This window comes from Pleurodeles waltl, chromosome 4_1 (genome assembly GCF_031143425.1).
Source record: "Pleurodeles waltl isolate 20211129_DDA chromosome 4_1, aPleWal1.hap1.20221129, whole genome shotgun sequence".
In the NCBI taxonomy this organism is placed as follows: Eukaryota; Metazoa; Chordata; class Amphibia; order Caudata; family Salamandridae; genus Pleurodeles; species Pleurodeles waltl.
Window position 1 is genome coordinate 366,697,908 of NC_090442.1, and position 15,629 is coordinate 366,713,536.

General features: G+C 40.4%; 1 protein-coding gene across 2 annotated transcripts in view; it reads left to right on the forward strand.

The window, feature by feature from the left end:
• The window catches only part of LOC138287752 (solute carrier organic anion transporter family member 1A2-like), a 670,615-nt gene that overhangs the window by 406,833 nt on the left and 248,153 nt on the right, over nt 1-15,629 (forward strand). For both annotated transcript variants that reach the window (XM_069228525.1, XM_069228526.1), the window contains exon 8: nt 15,303-15,521. In XM_069228525.1, coding sequence (XP_069084626.1) covers nt 15,303-15,521 — 219 coding nt within the window. The remainder of the gene's footprint in view (nt 1-15,302; nt 15,522-15,629) is intronic.

A 15,629-nucleotide genomic window follows, 5' to 3' on the forward strand; every position in this document is an offset into this window, starting at 1 on the left:
CAGTGACTTGTGTTGCCATGCCTTACACCATATCTACAAGGCTTTGTGTGGCCTTGTAGATATGGGTCTGCACTCTGCATCACTGGACCGTCATAAAAAGTGACGCACCAGCAGTGCAAGAGGCTTTTCAATAAGTAGTTTGCCTCCTTCACGTTACAGTTCAAAAAGTGAATGCACATGGACAATACATTGGAGCTAATAGCTTGTCAGTCTTTACTTTGCTAGGAGATATTTTGTGTATAATTTTAATACAGACAACTACCCAAGCATTGGAAACATAAAGCTTGGCATTCATGCAACTCAAGGCAAATGACTTAATTTTTTAAATAGCTGGAAGGATAACAGAGTCCCTATCGTGACCATCTGCATTGATCTGAAGGTCATGAGTATTAATCCCAGCCAGCTGTACTCAGCCTTTTAATCTTACGAGGTTGTTACATTGGGTACCATTAAATAATGTGACTTTCAGGATTTATGCACATTTTAGTGCTTGGTGCACCTCACATTTACTCATCACCATCACAGTTTTGAATATTCAATTCCTCTTTAAGTCCCTGCTTCCATTTAGTCTTATCTGGACCCTCGGTATGGATCTTAGTCTGAAAGTGGCTGTTAGATATTTAATAAGCTGCAAACAATTACTTAAAGTACAATTTGTTATACAAGCCAGTTTCCTTAGAGTCAATAAAGAGAGATTTTATTAGTTTTAATGATTAATTGAATGAATTAATATATTATTCTTTGATAATAAAGGCGAAAGATTATAGAAACACGCATGAAGTGTGTCCTGAATCTGCCCCTACTCTGTTTGCCTCTATCTTTTCAGAATGCACGAAAGTCTTAACAGACTTGTCTCATAGTCTGGGAAAACTTTGCTGAAAGGTTAAAAAGTATTCAATCTTGCACACTAACACAGTTTCCCATGTCTACCAGTTCAATGTGCTCACAACTATTTGTTCCATTCTGTAACAGTTGGAATGAATAGCTACTCTTGTAACCAACAACCCTGAAGCTAGGTGGCTCTCACGATATTTACTACACTCAAACCTGCTTTCCTTAGACAGAGGGGTCTGCTCTGCTTGATCATTCGAGGCAGTCTCAGCCTTCTATAGCACAATTGTATTATAATGCTCTCTGATCATCTGTGACTCTAAGCTCCGACAGCAACAGTAGCAGATATGGATGCTCAACATAGAAGCCCCCTCATAACAGTCTCAGTTTCTTCCCTCTACAAATCTTTCCTTATGACACTTTTATAGCAATTTATTTGTTATATTTGTTAATAATGGTGGTGTAATACAGACTAGATTTCAACAGAAAACTGGAATTGGCAACATAATTTCCTGTTCCCAAGAATTCTTTTCACTTCTGCAAGAACAATATATACATAAGTATAACACCAACTCAATGCTCATCATTCACATAATGTTTAATGATAATAATTAATGTAAGCAATTTGTTATTTTCTAAATATATGGCAGTGCATATCAAAGCAGTTTAGTAGGTCGAAAGGGTTATAGTTAATACTGTTTTATTGTTTTAAGATAAGTTTGTAGCATTTTGCAAGTCAAAAAGAGATTATGAAATAAACATTTGTTAAAAAATATGTGCCTGCATAGCTCGTTTGTGACTCGAGCTGCACAGGTTATGCAAAGTTCAGAGCATAGTTTTAAAGCATTTAAGCAACAGCAGGTTTAGGCCCAGCAATTGCTGTTATGTTAGTAATTAGTAGTTTGATTATTGGGAGCCTTAGCAATCCCTCCTGTGATGGTTTGGAACCATCATAAACTACTTCAATGATTCCTTCTTCAGTCACTTCAGGCCCTTGTCTTTTTCATTTCAATTTATCCTTTTCTTTCAGCCTTTTATATTCTTCATTCATTCTTTTATTCATTTTGCATCCTTTTTCATTCTCCTTTGATTTTGTTTTCTTTACTTCTAAGCCCATCTTTTTGCTTTCATCAAGAATGTAACTGCAGCAATTTTCAATCGTTAGCATCTTACAGGCTCCACCCCTTTCAGCCAAAAGGATGTCCAATGCATAGCAACTTTGTAAAACCATTGATCTTACAGCAGTAAGCTCTGTGTTTTCTAATAATATGGCTCCGGATGTGCTGGATGATAACCTGTCAACTGCTGTGGATAGCCTCCTTATCTTTTCATTATTTTATACTACTACTGCAGGAAGTGTTGCCACAAATATGTCTCCTACTATTTGTGTCCCTTCATTGATAATTTGTGTATATATTTTGCTTGCTGGTGTCATGGTGAGTGCATCTAAGGAGTCTACATGATACATGTTTGGAAATATTCATCCCAGATAACATATCCCTTCCCAGAACATGGGTAATCTAAAATATGCATTTATTCCACAAATAAAATACACTCCTGGTATGGTTGGATCATCTTCTTGCAGAATTTGCCATTCAACTCCTGACAATTCAAATGTATGCTCACAATAGCTATTACCCACTGGTATTTTATTTCCATGTAACCTTTGGTAAATACACATATTTTTAGTCTCAATCTTTCTTCTAATTTTAGCCTAGGTACGGCTACTTTTTTCCTAAATTCATCTTCCTCTCTTTTCCAGACATTCTTCTGCACATCATTCTTATTATTTTCAGCTCTTGTAAGTCTCTCATTTCTCTTCCCTAATGTATGTATAAATATTTTGTCTTGCTCATTCATTTTACATGTTAAATTTTTCTCATGGGCCCACACTGTGTTTACCGGTAAAAAGGGTCTAAAATAATGGCAGGTTGTTTCCATTTCTTTCTTCTTTGAATGTAAGTTCATGTTTTACTTTAATGGAACTTTTGAGAGTATCATAACATAATTTGAAAAATAATATTCAAAACCTATAGACTAAACTAAGAAATATACTGAAAGATGTGTGCATACAAAAGTGGTATGTGATAATATGAAACTTGTTCATGAGCTGAAGATGTCATGTGTGCACATACATAACAATCTTTAACGGCTAAAGCCTTAGTGTATTCTTGTACTAATCAAGAAAAAAACATTAGTCGCATAATCATTATTCATATAAACTACAAATGATGTTTTTGGTTTGTCATACCGCTTTCTCTACAGTACATATATTGTCTATACAATCAAACCTACTACTAATTAATTTGTCAGTGACAGCAATAATTTTCTTTTTTCAATATATTCTTTCTTCAGTTAGTGGCTTATTTGAAGTTTTTTTTTTATTATTGTTAATGTACTCTTTGTTCCACAATCCCTAACCCTACTCTGTGTTCTTCTTAATTGTTATCTCTAAATTTATCCTTCTTAATCTCTGCTCTAGGTAATCTTCCTATCAGTTTTTGTTTGCACAGTTCATTCAATGTCTTTTAAATTTTCAGTTTCTCAGTTTCTTTTCAAATACTTTTTTCTTCTTCTTTCAGGGATATTCTGCCAGTTCTTTGCTCTAGTGAAGTATGTCAGAGATAGGCAGGTTCAGTATTTGTACTAAGTAGTAAGTCGATTCAGTGGATGAATATCTTCGACAAGGTATCCGTGTGTTTTTTTTTACCTTCTAAGTGTCTTTGATTATTCCTCTGTTTTTTGCTCCAGTCAAGTATCTCAGAGATAAGCAGGTTCAGTATTTGTCCCAAATAGTAAGTCCATTTAGGTGATAAATATCTTCGACAAGGTACTCAGGCTGTTTTTGACCTTCTGAGTGTGTTTGATTCTTCCTCTGTTCCACTAGCACCACTCAATTCTTTCTCCATATTGATTGTATTAGTGATGGTAAGTTATTGATCACACTCAATTTTTGTTTCTTTTCAACACTTCTTTGCCAAGTCTCATTCACTACTTTTCCATTGTTAGGATTGTTTTCGAAACATGTACCCTCTCCTGGGTCTTCAAGTTCTCTTGATGCTTCTGTGTCCTTTCCTCAACTTTGGTCTCTGACAATTTACACCTCATAATTTTAATCTGACTACTTTTCCCATTAGAGTTTCTTCACCCTTATTGGCTCCTTGCTGATTCTGATCACTAGTTTCTTCTTGTACAACATTCAGCGGTACGTACACCAAAGTTCTAGGCTCTTTCTTCTTCTGGACTCTTTACTTTCTGAGTATGAGATGCATGAATCCAATTAGGAATTCCAGCACACTTCACTGCAGTGTTTGTGATCAGAATTACCTGATAATGGCCTTTCCAATGAGGCTCTAAACAAGACTTTCTCACATGCTTCTTAACGTAAGTTCAATCTCCAGGGTTTAGATTGTGGCACTGTTCTTGGCTTGTATTCTCAGCTACAGCTTCAACCTGTTGAGGCATAGAATGCACCACATTAGCTAGACCTTTGCAGTAGTAGAGTATCATGTCATCTGTTATATTAACAAGCACATTTGCTGGAACTGCAGATAATCTCATAGCACTCTTCATCAATACACCATGTGGGGACAACCCGGCTCTTTGATCCGGAGTGCTTCTCAGACTCATTAGGATCACGGGTAAAGCATCTAGCCATTTCAATGGTGTTGAAGCATGGCCTTTGGCCATTCATGATTTAATAGCACCATTCATCTGTTCTATGATTCCAGACACTTCTGGACAATAACTGCAATGGTGTTTTGATCAATTCTTAATGCTGCACATAACATCTTTGTAATCTCACTATAAAAGTGAGTACCTCGATCAGATTCTCGAGAGGCAGGCTTACCATACCTATGAATAAGTTCTCTAAGTAGCAGTATAGACACTGAGAGCCTGTTGTTTCTCCTTGTTAGTTATGCCTCTACCCATCTAGAAAAGGTACAGATCACCAAATGTACCTTTACCCATTGCAAGGTGCCATTTCAATGAAATACATCTGCATCCAGTTACATGGTCCTCCTGATTTGCCCACATAACTCAGTGTGACATGTGTTCTTTTGCCCACATTCATCTTCTGACACTCAACACATCTTTTACAGATCTCTTCTGTCTGTACTCTGCATTTTGGGTTATACCTATATTGTTTGATTGTCCGAATCATGGTGTTCCTATCCAAATGTGCCTGACCATGAAGATGCCATGTCACTGGGATAAGTAGGCTGTCTGGTAATATTGGTCGTCCTTGTATTGAAACCCAAACATATTGTCATCAATCCCGCTGCCTGCCTTAATCCAACTTTGTTTCTTCTCAATTGGTGCATTTTCTTGCATGTGTCTCAAATCATCCCATTTACCTGCAGTTTTTAGAATCATTGCAAGAAGGCTTCAATCCTCACTCCCAATAACATATGATCCATTGTGTGTACATGACATGGTTGCGCAGCAGCATGCCACTTTATTAGCATATCTGTTGCCAATTGTGAAATAGCTACAGTCACTCCTGTGCGCTTCACATTGTACAACGGTTATTTCTGTAGGTTCTAGATAAGCCTCCAATAGTTCCTTCTCCTGTTGCCTATTTCTAATGGGCATTCCAACAGAGGTCATAAAACCTCACTACAACCACAATTGCTCATAGTCATGGACAACACCAAACCCATATTGACTGTCTGTAAACATTGTTACTCTTACTCCATTGGTTTGTTAAAAAGGCTCTAGTAAGAGCACTCAGTTCTGTAACTTGTGCTGATGTAATTCCTTGCAACCATGATGCTCTAACTATTCTTCGTATAGTACAGACTGCGTAAGCTGCTCTTCATTTGTTCTCAAACATCAATCATCCACAAAAAGGACATCATCTGGGTTGATCAAAGGTTCATCTTTTATGTCTGGTCTGGGTTTGGTGCACAAATCCGTGACATCAAGGAATCCATATTCATAATGATCAGATTAATTTCCTCCAGGAATCAGGACCAGTGTGCTAGGATTTAAAATAGGACATCTCCTTAGGACCACAATGTTTCCAGATAATATCTGCTGCTCGTATTTGGTGAGTCGCCAATTCTTGAGGTGTTGTGCTTTAGCCTTGGTTAGCAACACTTCAACCAAATGCGGGATTATGACAATAAAAGGAAATCCCATCACAATATTGTCACATTTCTCTGCTGCTAGCTGCTGCCACCACTTTTAAGCTCCCTGGCAAAGTGGCAGCTACAGGCTTAATAGGCACAGAGAAGTATGCAAATGGTCTTTTGTAACCTCCAAGAATTTGGGTCAGCACTGAGAGAACACACCCCTTTCTCTCACTGTAAAACAGAATTGATTCTTTAGTATAATCTGGCATTTCCAATGCAGGTGTCCGACAGGGACTTCCTCTTAGCTCTAGAAATGCTCTCATGCTTTCGTTGCCCCATAGAATTGGAGTCCTCTTCAGTAGAGGCTTTGCCACCAGTGAAAAGTTGGGTATCCACTGTCTACAGTAGCCAAACATTCCAAGAAGCATTCTGATCTCTTTTTTTGTGTTTTCGGAGAGCTCAGCTTCTATATCATTTCATTTTAGTTCTTGGTCACTTTCCTTAATTCCTTTGGAATTTTGTGTCCCAAATACTGCACTTCCTTCTCACAATATTATAATTTCTGTTGTGACACCTTGTGTTTGATGTCAGCTAGGTGATTCAACAATGCTATGGACTCTACCGGACAGTTTTCTTCAGAACTTGATGCAATCAGTAGATCATCACTCTACTGGATCAGGACTGAGATTCTTGGTAATTACAGAGGCTACAGATTTTTCTTTAAAATCTGATTCAAAAGTAATGGGCTCTCTGTATACCCTTGTGGGACACAACACCGTGTAATTACCTTTGCTTGGAACACAAAGGTAACTATGGACGTACTATCCTTGTGTAAGGGTAAAGAAATACATGCATGGCAGAGGTCAATCACAATGACCCATTCAGCATTGCATGGAATTAGGTGAAATATAGTGGGTGGATTTGGTACCATGGGACAACATTTTACTACGATCTTGTTAATTTTCCTCAGATCCTCCACTATTCTGTATTTGCCATTTTGTTTCTGTAATCTCATGATTGGTTGGCTGCATGGTCACCCAATCAGCTCCCCCAAAATTCCCTTTCCTAAAGTCTCATTTATTAAAGGTGTAATTCCTGCTATTGCTGCTGGTGTCATTGGATAGGGAGGGGTTCTTGGGAAAACCGCATCTGGTTTAACATTTACTCACACTGGTTCAACTTATTTAAACAATCCAATGTCCTTCCCAGATAGATCCTATACCTCAGTGTTAACGTTTTCAATCAGTTCCTTGGGTGAATGATTTAATACCAACATAGGAAAAAATTCTGCAGTGCCTCTCAGAGTAGGTCTGAACTTTACATTTTGATCATGCATTTGAAATATAACCCTGTCTAGAGTACAGCTGATCTTTCAATTTTACGTGCACAATAAATCACTTCCTAGCAGGTTAACAGGACTCAAATCACTAACTACAAAATGGTGCTTATCCTCAAATTATCCTATTTTTACAGAAACTTCCAAAATTGAACTGGTAACCAGCTTATTTGCAACACCCACTACTTGTATTATTTTTCCAGAGAGGGGCAGGTCTGGCACTTCTGCTGTTCTTGCAGTGGAATGGGTAGCTCCTGTGTCGATTAAAAAAAACAACTGAATGGCCATTTACGTTTTCATCTAGATTTGGTCCACTCTGGTCTTCCGCTAAGATTGCACCAAGCATGAAATCTGCCACCCCTCTCGGGTACCATCATTGTGACATGCCAAAATTAAATGCCTCTCTTTCATCAAATATTGGGAACTGTTGAAGTAACTCGGGATTTTAAATCACATTTTGAGTCATCCTAGTAACTGATTTTGGTGAAATCGAGCTCCATTCACATAAAACTGAATTACAGGTAGCTGTGGTATGGGCATAATTTGATTCTGGTTCTATATGAGGGTTTCGATCTGTCTCACTGAAACATTTGACATTTATACTTGATTCATATCCTCCATCTGATTACTTTGATTCTTATAAGGATTAAATCTACTTTCCTGCTTCCAGTGCCCCACTTTATTACACACGTGACAAGCAGTTGTTTTCTTCAATGTTGCAACATCAAGACCTATACCTAAATCAATAGGAACCCCTCTTCCTCTTCCTGGTAAAGCCTGAACTCCTGTCAGCATTCCATTTAACATCACTCCTCTGTTACTCTGAGTAGCCACTGCATTGTCAATACCTGTTGGGTTCTGAAATCCCAGCTGTACAAATTTAGTTTGAGCTAACATGAATTTCCCTTTATTCTTTCGCTGTTTTATGTCCTGATCATCGCTACAATACTGTGCATCTTCTTTCAGAATCTCATCTAAATACTTTGGGGCATATGTGTACCACATTTGCGCCAAATTTGCATAATTGTTTTGATGGAAATTTGGCGCAAAACTAACTCCATATTTATATTTTGATCTTAGACCGTCCTACGTCAAAATATTTGAGTTTGCACAATTTTTTAGATGCGTGAACCTACCTTGCGTCAATGAGATGTAAGGTAGGTGTTCCCATCTAAAAAATGGTGCTAACCCCAGGGCCCCATATTTACCCCCATGCTAAAATGACTCACGGATGGGAGGAGGGGCTAAATAATGGTGCAAAGCTTGCTTTTTACTATTATTTAACGCCTGGGTCAGACCAGGCAATAAGTGACCTGTGGACCCATTTCCATGGTTAAACACCATGGAATGGGTCCACAGGTGCCCTCCTCAAGCCGCAGTAACAACCCCACCCACACCAGAGAGACACCGGAGGATGGAGGACCCCATCCCAGCTAAGCAGGGTAAGTATGGGTAAGTAATTTGCTTTTGTTCATTAAAGTGTCAACGGGGGCCCAACTTGGGCCCCCCTGGGCATGGCACAGGGTGCAATGGCCATGCCCAGGGGACACTAGTCCCCTGTGCTTGCCTTTGGGGTGGTGGGCATGTTCCTGTCTTTTCTAAGACAGGAGTCATGTGGTATGGATGGTTTTACTTCAGGAAATGACGCTAGGCTGCTTAGAGTCATCTTTTTTACTCTAACCAGCCTAATGTCATTTTTTGGAGCAAAACCCCCTCCTCCCATACCGCCAGTCCCACCCGGCTAACGTCATTTTTTTTACGCTAGCCCACCCTTTGCACCAGCTTGAACCGTTCCATAAATATGGCGCCTGGCTAGTGCTCAGGAATGACGCAAGCCGGAACTAAACTTTTGCACCAAAAAGTATAAACATGCCCCTTTGTTTGTCAACTAATCACATTCTGGAGTATATGCTGACAAATCTCACGTCGCAATCCAAGCACAAAAGTCGTAATGAAGGAACTCTTGTCTCCTGAATCTAAGTGTGACTGCTTTGTATGCTGTTAGAAGGCTTTCATAACTAATTCATAAAACTCATGCACTGCCTCTTTACCTTCTTGCCGCATTCTGTTTAATTTCAAATAATTCAAATCTTTAGGAGGAATTCTCCTCTTTAAAAACTAAGTTGCTTCATTATATTTAGTCATCACTACAGGAGATGGTACATTTGTACCAACTTCCCTTTGGGGCTCTGACATTTGCCTTTGAACTGCCGATTTACATCCAGCCCACAAATCACTCAGCACCACAATGTCGAAAAAGGTATCTAGATCAATCTACGATTGTTTTCACAACTTCACCAACCTTTTAACCTGGATATACTACTGCTTTAGAAAGTCTCTTAATTTGGGGAAATGGTTAGCAAACAATAAAAGATCCTCCCTGCTCCATGACACATGAATATATGTTCAGCTGAGTGTTTCAGCTGACATGAGCTGTGGCATTCATCAAATTTCGTTCAGTACTCATCACAGTAGGTTCTACATAAGGTGGGGGATACAATTTCTTCTAATATATCATCTCCTCAGTGCGAATCAGTATCAGGTTTTGGTTCTTTTCATGCCTCGCTTTCACACTTAAACTTCATTCTAGATGGTCTCTCACTTTTATCAGGCCTTTTCTGTTCTTCCTTTATGTGCATAGTATATAACCTTGTTTCTTCAGCTATGCCTTTCTTCTCTGCTTGTGCTATATTATCCTAAATTGCATCTCCATAATTTCATACAGTTCTTTCATGTCTTAAAGCCATTCTTTCTCATTCAAAGAGTGTCTCAAACTGTGTGGGCCTAGCGGGTGGTTTTAAATCACACAGCACATCTCTCAGTTGTCTAAGAATTGCCAAATTAAACATTCCCAATCATGGGAAACTCATGTTACCCTCCTCTTAAGTAATTCTGTTCCATTCTCAAAGCCGGAGACATGTTTGTAACCTTCGCTCAACCATCATATGGCAAGCTGGTGTTCCTTCTGGAGGAGTTTCTTCTCTCTCTCTAAATGGTATTATCACATCCCATCTTTTCAATCGTTTATTTACCTTTAAAATTGTCATTATTACCAAATACTATAATCAGAAGCAAAGCGTTTCTTTTGCCGAACTTCCACCAATTACAGCGCAAACCTTCACCATCAAACCAATAACAGTAGGCACTCTATTGCGTCACAACTTACTCTCTGCAGCAGCCCCCCCTCCTTTACAGTCCTCTCCACTTCAACAGAGAACAACTAAAATACAAAGTTTACAAAATAATTTTCTGCTTCTTCTAAAGAAATCAAAAGATAGTCTCTCAATTTATCAAGATAATTAATCCACTATTCATTCAAATGAGTTTTCGACCTGCGGGAAATCACTCAAATAACAATGAGTCACCTTTGCACCCCAATCACTAATTCCCCTTAGTACAATCACACAAAGATTTATTAATTCACTGTTCTTGTGTAATCGACGACAGGTCACGATTTACACTTCGCCTTAGCAGACAATTCTCTTAATTCTCTATTATCTATCTATTTGTTCATCCTGGGATCTTGAACTACTTCTTAGCCTGATAACCTCTGTACTTTTTCAAAACAACATATAGATTTCAGAGAGAAGAAAAACATCCAAATCTCCACATATATCGACACATCAGCCCTATTAGGGCTTATACCCATAAAAATTCTTCCTCTTTGGTTCTGCCACTGCTAATTGTGACCGCCTCATCGACCACAATCTGTCCGTTCACCACAATCAGGCTTTGAGCATTAGGTGTTTTTGTTTCTTTATCTCTCTCCTGGCTTCTAATGTCTTTTTACTTTTTTGCAGCTTATTTTCCTCTCTAGCACTCAACCTTACCTCTGCTACTAAAAAGAACTTCTGGGTGCACTGCACATTACTCTACACCATCACAATTTAGAACAATCAATTACCCTTTACTCCCTGATTCTATTTAGTCTTGTCTGGACCCTCAGTTATGGATCTTTATCTGAGAGTGGCTGTTATATATTTATTAAAGCTGCAAACAGTCATTTAAAGTACAATTTGTTATACAAGCCAATTTCGTTAGCGTCAATAAAGAGAGTTTTTAGTAGTTTGAATTATTTATTAAATGAATTAATTTAATTTTTAATAATAAAGGCAAAGATTACAGAAACATGCATGCAATGTTTCCTGAATCTGTCCTTACTGTGTTTGTCTCCTTCTTTTCAGAATGCATGAAATCCTTAATAGTCTTGTCTCATAGTCTGGGAAAACTTTGCAGAAAGGTTTAAATGTATTTGTATCTTGTACACAAACACAATTTCCCACATCTATCAGTTCAATGTGCTTACTGCTATTGCTCTATTCTGTAACAGTTTATCAAACTCTCTGTATTAATGCAGTGCCTAAATCTATTCTGCAAGGAAATTAGTTGCTACTCTTCTACCCAACAACAATGAAGCCAGATGACTCTCATGATGTTTACTACATTCAAATCTGCTTTCCTTAGATAGTGCAATCTGCTCTGCTTGATCACTCTAAAGTCTAAGGCCCTCATTCTGACCCTGGCGGTCGGCGGAGAGACGGCGGTCGGACCGCGAACAGACCGGCAGTATTAAAAATGGCTTTCTGACCGCGGCGGTCCCCGCCGCGACCGACCGCCACTTCTCTACTCCGACCGCCACGGCGGTCATGACCACGGGGCTGGAGTTTGCGCACTCCGGCCCGGCGGTCGTCCCAAGACCGCCAAGGGTATTATGACCCTGCCTACCGCCGCGGTTTCTTGCGGGCGGGAACCGCCGTGCGAACCATGGCGGTAAGCACTATCGGGGCCAGGGAATTCCTTCCCTGGCACTGATAGGGGTCTCCCCCACCCCCCACTACCCACCCGAGTCCTCCCCCCACACCCTCCACCCCCCTGCCACCCCCCAGAGGTGGTACGAACCCCCTCCCCACCCCCACCCCGACATGCACATACATGCACCCCGACATGCACACACCCCCAACATGCACATATACACACCCCCTACACACACATACACAACGGGGACACATACCCGCACACATACATGCAGACATGCGCACCTGCCGAACAGCACACATTACCCATAGACACAGCAGCACCCCCCGCCCGCATACACGCACTCACACACCCCCTCTACACACTCACACGCACACCCCCATGCACGCCCACATCACACAACACCCCCCCACCCCCTCCCCTCACGGACGGTCAACTTACCTTGTGCGTTGGTCCTTCGGGAGGCGACGGGAGCCAATGGGAGGTGACCGCCAACAGAAGACCGCCAACAGAAGACCGCCACACAGAAATGTGGGTCGTAATTCTGTGGGCGGTGTTCTGCTGGCGTGGCGGTGGAGGTTGACCAGTCTCCACTTTCCCGCCGACCGCCAGTGTGGCTGCTGGCGGTTTTCCGGCGGAACGCTCCCAGCGGTCAGAATGCGCACAGCGGCATACCGCCGCGGTCGGCGGTCTTCACCGCGGCGGTAACTCGGCGGTCTTGCGAAAAGACCGCCAAGGTCAGAATGAGGGCCTAAGACTTCTATAGCCTTCTATAGCTCAATTGAAATATAATGTTCTTTGATTATCTGTGGCTCTCAGCTCTGACGGCAGCAGAGATGGAAGCTCAATGTAGAAGCCCCCTCATAACAGTCTCAGCCTCTTCTCTCTACCAATCATTCCCTAGGACACCTTTATAGAAAATTATTTGTTACATGTGTTAGTAATTGTATACATATTCTTCAAATATTGGTGGTGTAATACAGCAGAGATCTCAACAGGAAACTGCATTCTTTTCACTTCTGCAAGAACAATTTTATATACAGAAGTATAACACCAACTCAATTCTCACCATTCACATAATATTTAAATTAAGCATTTTGATACCTTCTAAATACTCATCACGGCATACCAAATCAATTTTGCAGGATGAAATGGATATAGTTTATACTGGTTTCATTGTTTTAAGACAAGTTCGTAGGATCTTGCAAGTCAAAAAAAGGTTATAAAAGAAACATTTAATAAAAAATATGTGCCGGCCTAGCGAGTTTGCGACTCAAGCTGCACGGGTTATGTAAAGTCCAGAGCTTGTGTTTAAAACTTTTAAGCAACAGCAGTTTTGGGCCTAGCAATCCCTCTTCATGTTAGTAATTAATATATTTGATTTTAAATTTTCTATTGGGGCTTTACCATAGGTGTTGCCTATGCATGCACCATTCAGCATGTCAATCAGCTATTGACAGTGTTAGGATAAGAATCGTAGACTACACTGTATAAATGTGGTACTGTACATTAGAAATTGTCATTAATAAATGGAAGTAGAAAATAGGTGCAAATGGCTCACAGTTAGCTCAATCCACTCCAATCTTCTTTTCTTCACTCTAATGTTTTCTTCACTTGCTAGTATGCTCAGTCAGACTCTGTCTTTCCCCCCTATATAAAAAAATTCAAGGCATAAGATCCTGCAAGGAATATTGAAAGTGCAGTTTAAATACCATTACCATGTCATTGTCAATTTAACTAAATATTATAACTAGTATAGCTAATTACTTGGAATTTAAGGTAGTTTTTCTTTTCCTGAAACATAGGGACCATTTCCTACTTTTATTTTTCTTGTTTGAGGGGCGTCTGAGATGGAGCAATGTCCGCTTCCTGTGGTGGAACTGTGGCTTAGTTCACCTTAAGTGTAGTAGATTTCAGGATTGGACTGCCTTTTATACCATCGGATATTTCCGCCGGGTGTGTGGTGTGGAGCCTTTGGAGTCTGCTTTTTAATGGTGGAAAACTGCCTCTTCAATCAGTGGCTCCTCTGAGTTTGTGGCCATGAGAGGAGAGGTGGGGAGACATGGAGGACGTGAATGAAAATTAATTAATGGAAAAAAAGATAAGGGTAGGGACTGGCTTGAATATTTTTGCCAGGGCTGCATTGACTCCCAGCCTTGGCGGACATAGTTTTTGCCTCTTGAAATTTTTCCTGTTTCATGTAGGCCTGGGCAGAGTTTGCAGAGTAGAACTCCACGAAGTGCCAAAAAAACTCTGCCAAGCTATGCAGAGTTCCGCAAGTGACGGAGTTTGGGTAAATTGCTCTGTTCACACTGATTTTCAGTGCAGAGGGTTCTCCTGCACTGTAAAATCTGCACGAATTACATCACACGAAGTGCCAGAAGCTGCTAACTTCTTTCTGCCACTCAAGTAGATTTTCTTCTTGAGCGGCAGCTTCCTCAATGCGAGCGACAGCTTTCTCCCATGAGCAGTCGCAGCCTAATGCAACTGTCTGCTTTCAGTAATCTCACTCTCCCTCGCAACTTAGCGGTTTCTCTCGCTCGTGCTCATCAACTTAATGTTGGCAAGCGCAAGCTAGAGAAAAAACTCCGCTCTGTGTCACTTTTGGGAATTCTGCGCTCTGCGTGGAGTGGGGAAAACTCCGCAAACCCCGCCATCAGAGCGGAATTCTTCGCCCATTCCTAGTTTCATGGAGTGTTATAGAGTGTAGGACATGGTATTCCTGTGTCCAGGAGGACTGGAGAAACCTTTCAATCCTGTATGTGCGTTCAGCCCCACAAACATTGTTTGAATTGCTTGAGTAGCCACAAGGCATCACAAAACTGGCCAGTGCAGCCTCCAGTGAAGGCACCAGGAAGGCACACTAGCAGAAAGTACAACTGAGTCACAGGAGCACACTACACAAAATTGTTTGACACTAGCCACCAGGGAACACATTTTAAAGACATGCTCCTCCTCTTCCCCTTCATCTAGACTGCTGAAAAACAGGAAGGCATATTTTTGTGGTTCTTATCTCAATAAGCAACAATGAACATACAGCTGTATTTCTATCTTAGGCAATAAAGACCCTCTGCATAGCTTCCATCACTACCTGGGCAGACCAAAAGCATCCCCAAAATATCTCATCAATATGACTATTATGAAGACACAGCAATGCAAAAATGTTGCTCCCAAATTGTGTCTCTTCCAGGTGCAGCACTGGGTACTACAAAGCATACAGTAGACAAACACAAGTGTTGTATAAAATAAATAAATGTTAAATTCAGTGTAAAGGATAATACATGCATTTTCTTCTGATTTAGCTGATGTAACATTGGAGAAAAATGATGCTCGTTGGGTCGGTGCTTGGTGGCTTGGTTACTTGATAAATGCATCAGTGACTCTTCTGGCTGCAGTTCCATTCTGCTTCCTGCCAAAATCCCTTCCAAAAGAGGGAGAAGAAGATAAACCGAAGTCCTTAGAAACAACTAAAGGACACAAGGAAAGACATGTTCCACGGAGTCAACAATCAATAGCCAAAGGCAAGTTTCCCGTTTAATTTTTTCATACTTCAGTTTAATTGTATTGTCAAACAATCTATAGCAGATCATTATTTTCAACTTCTAAGTTCAAAAAACAGGAAAGGTGTG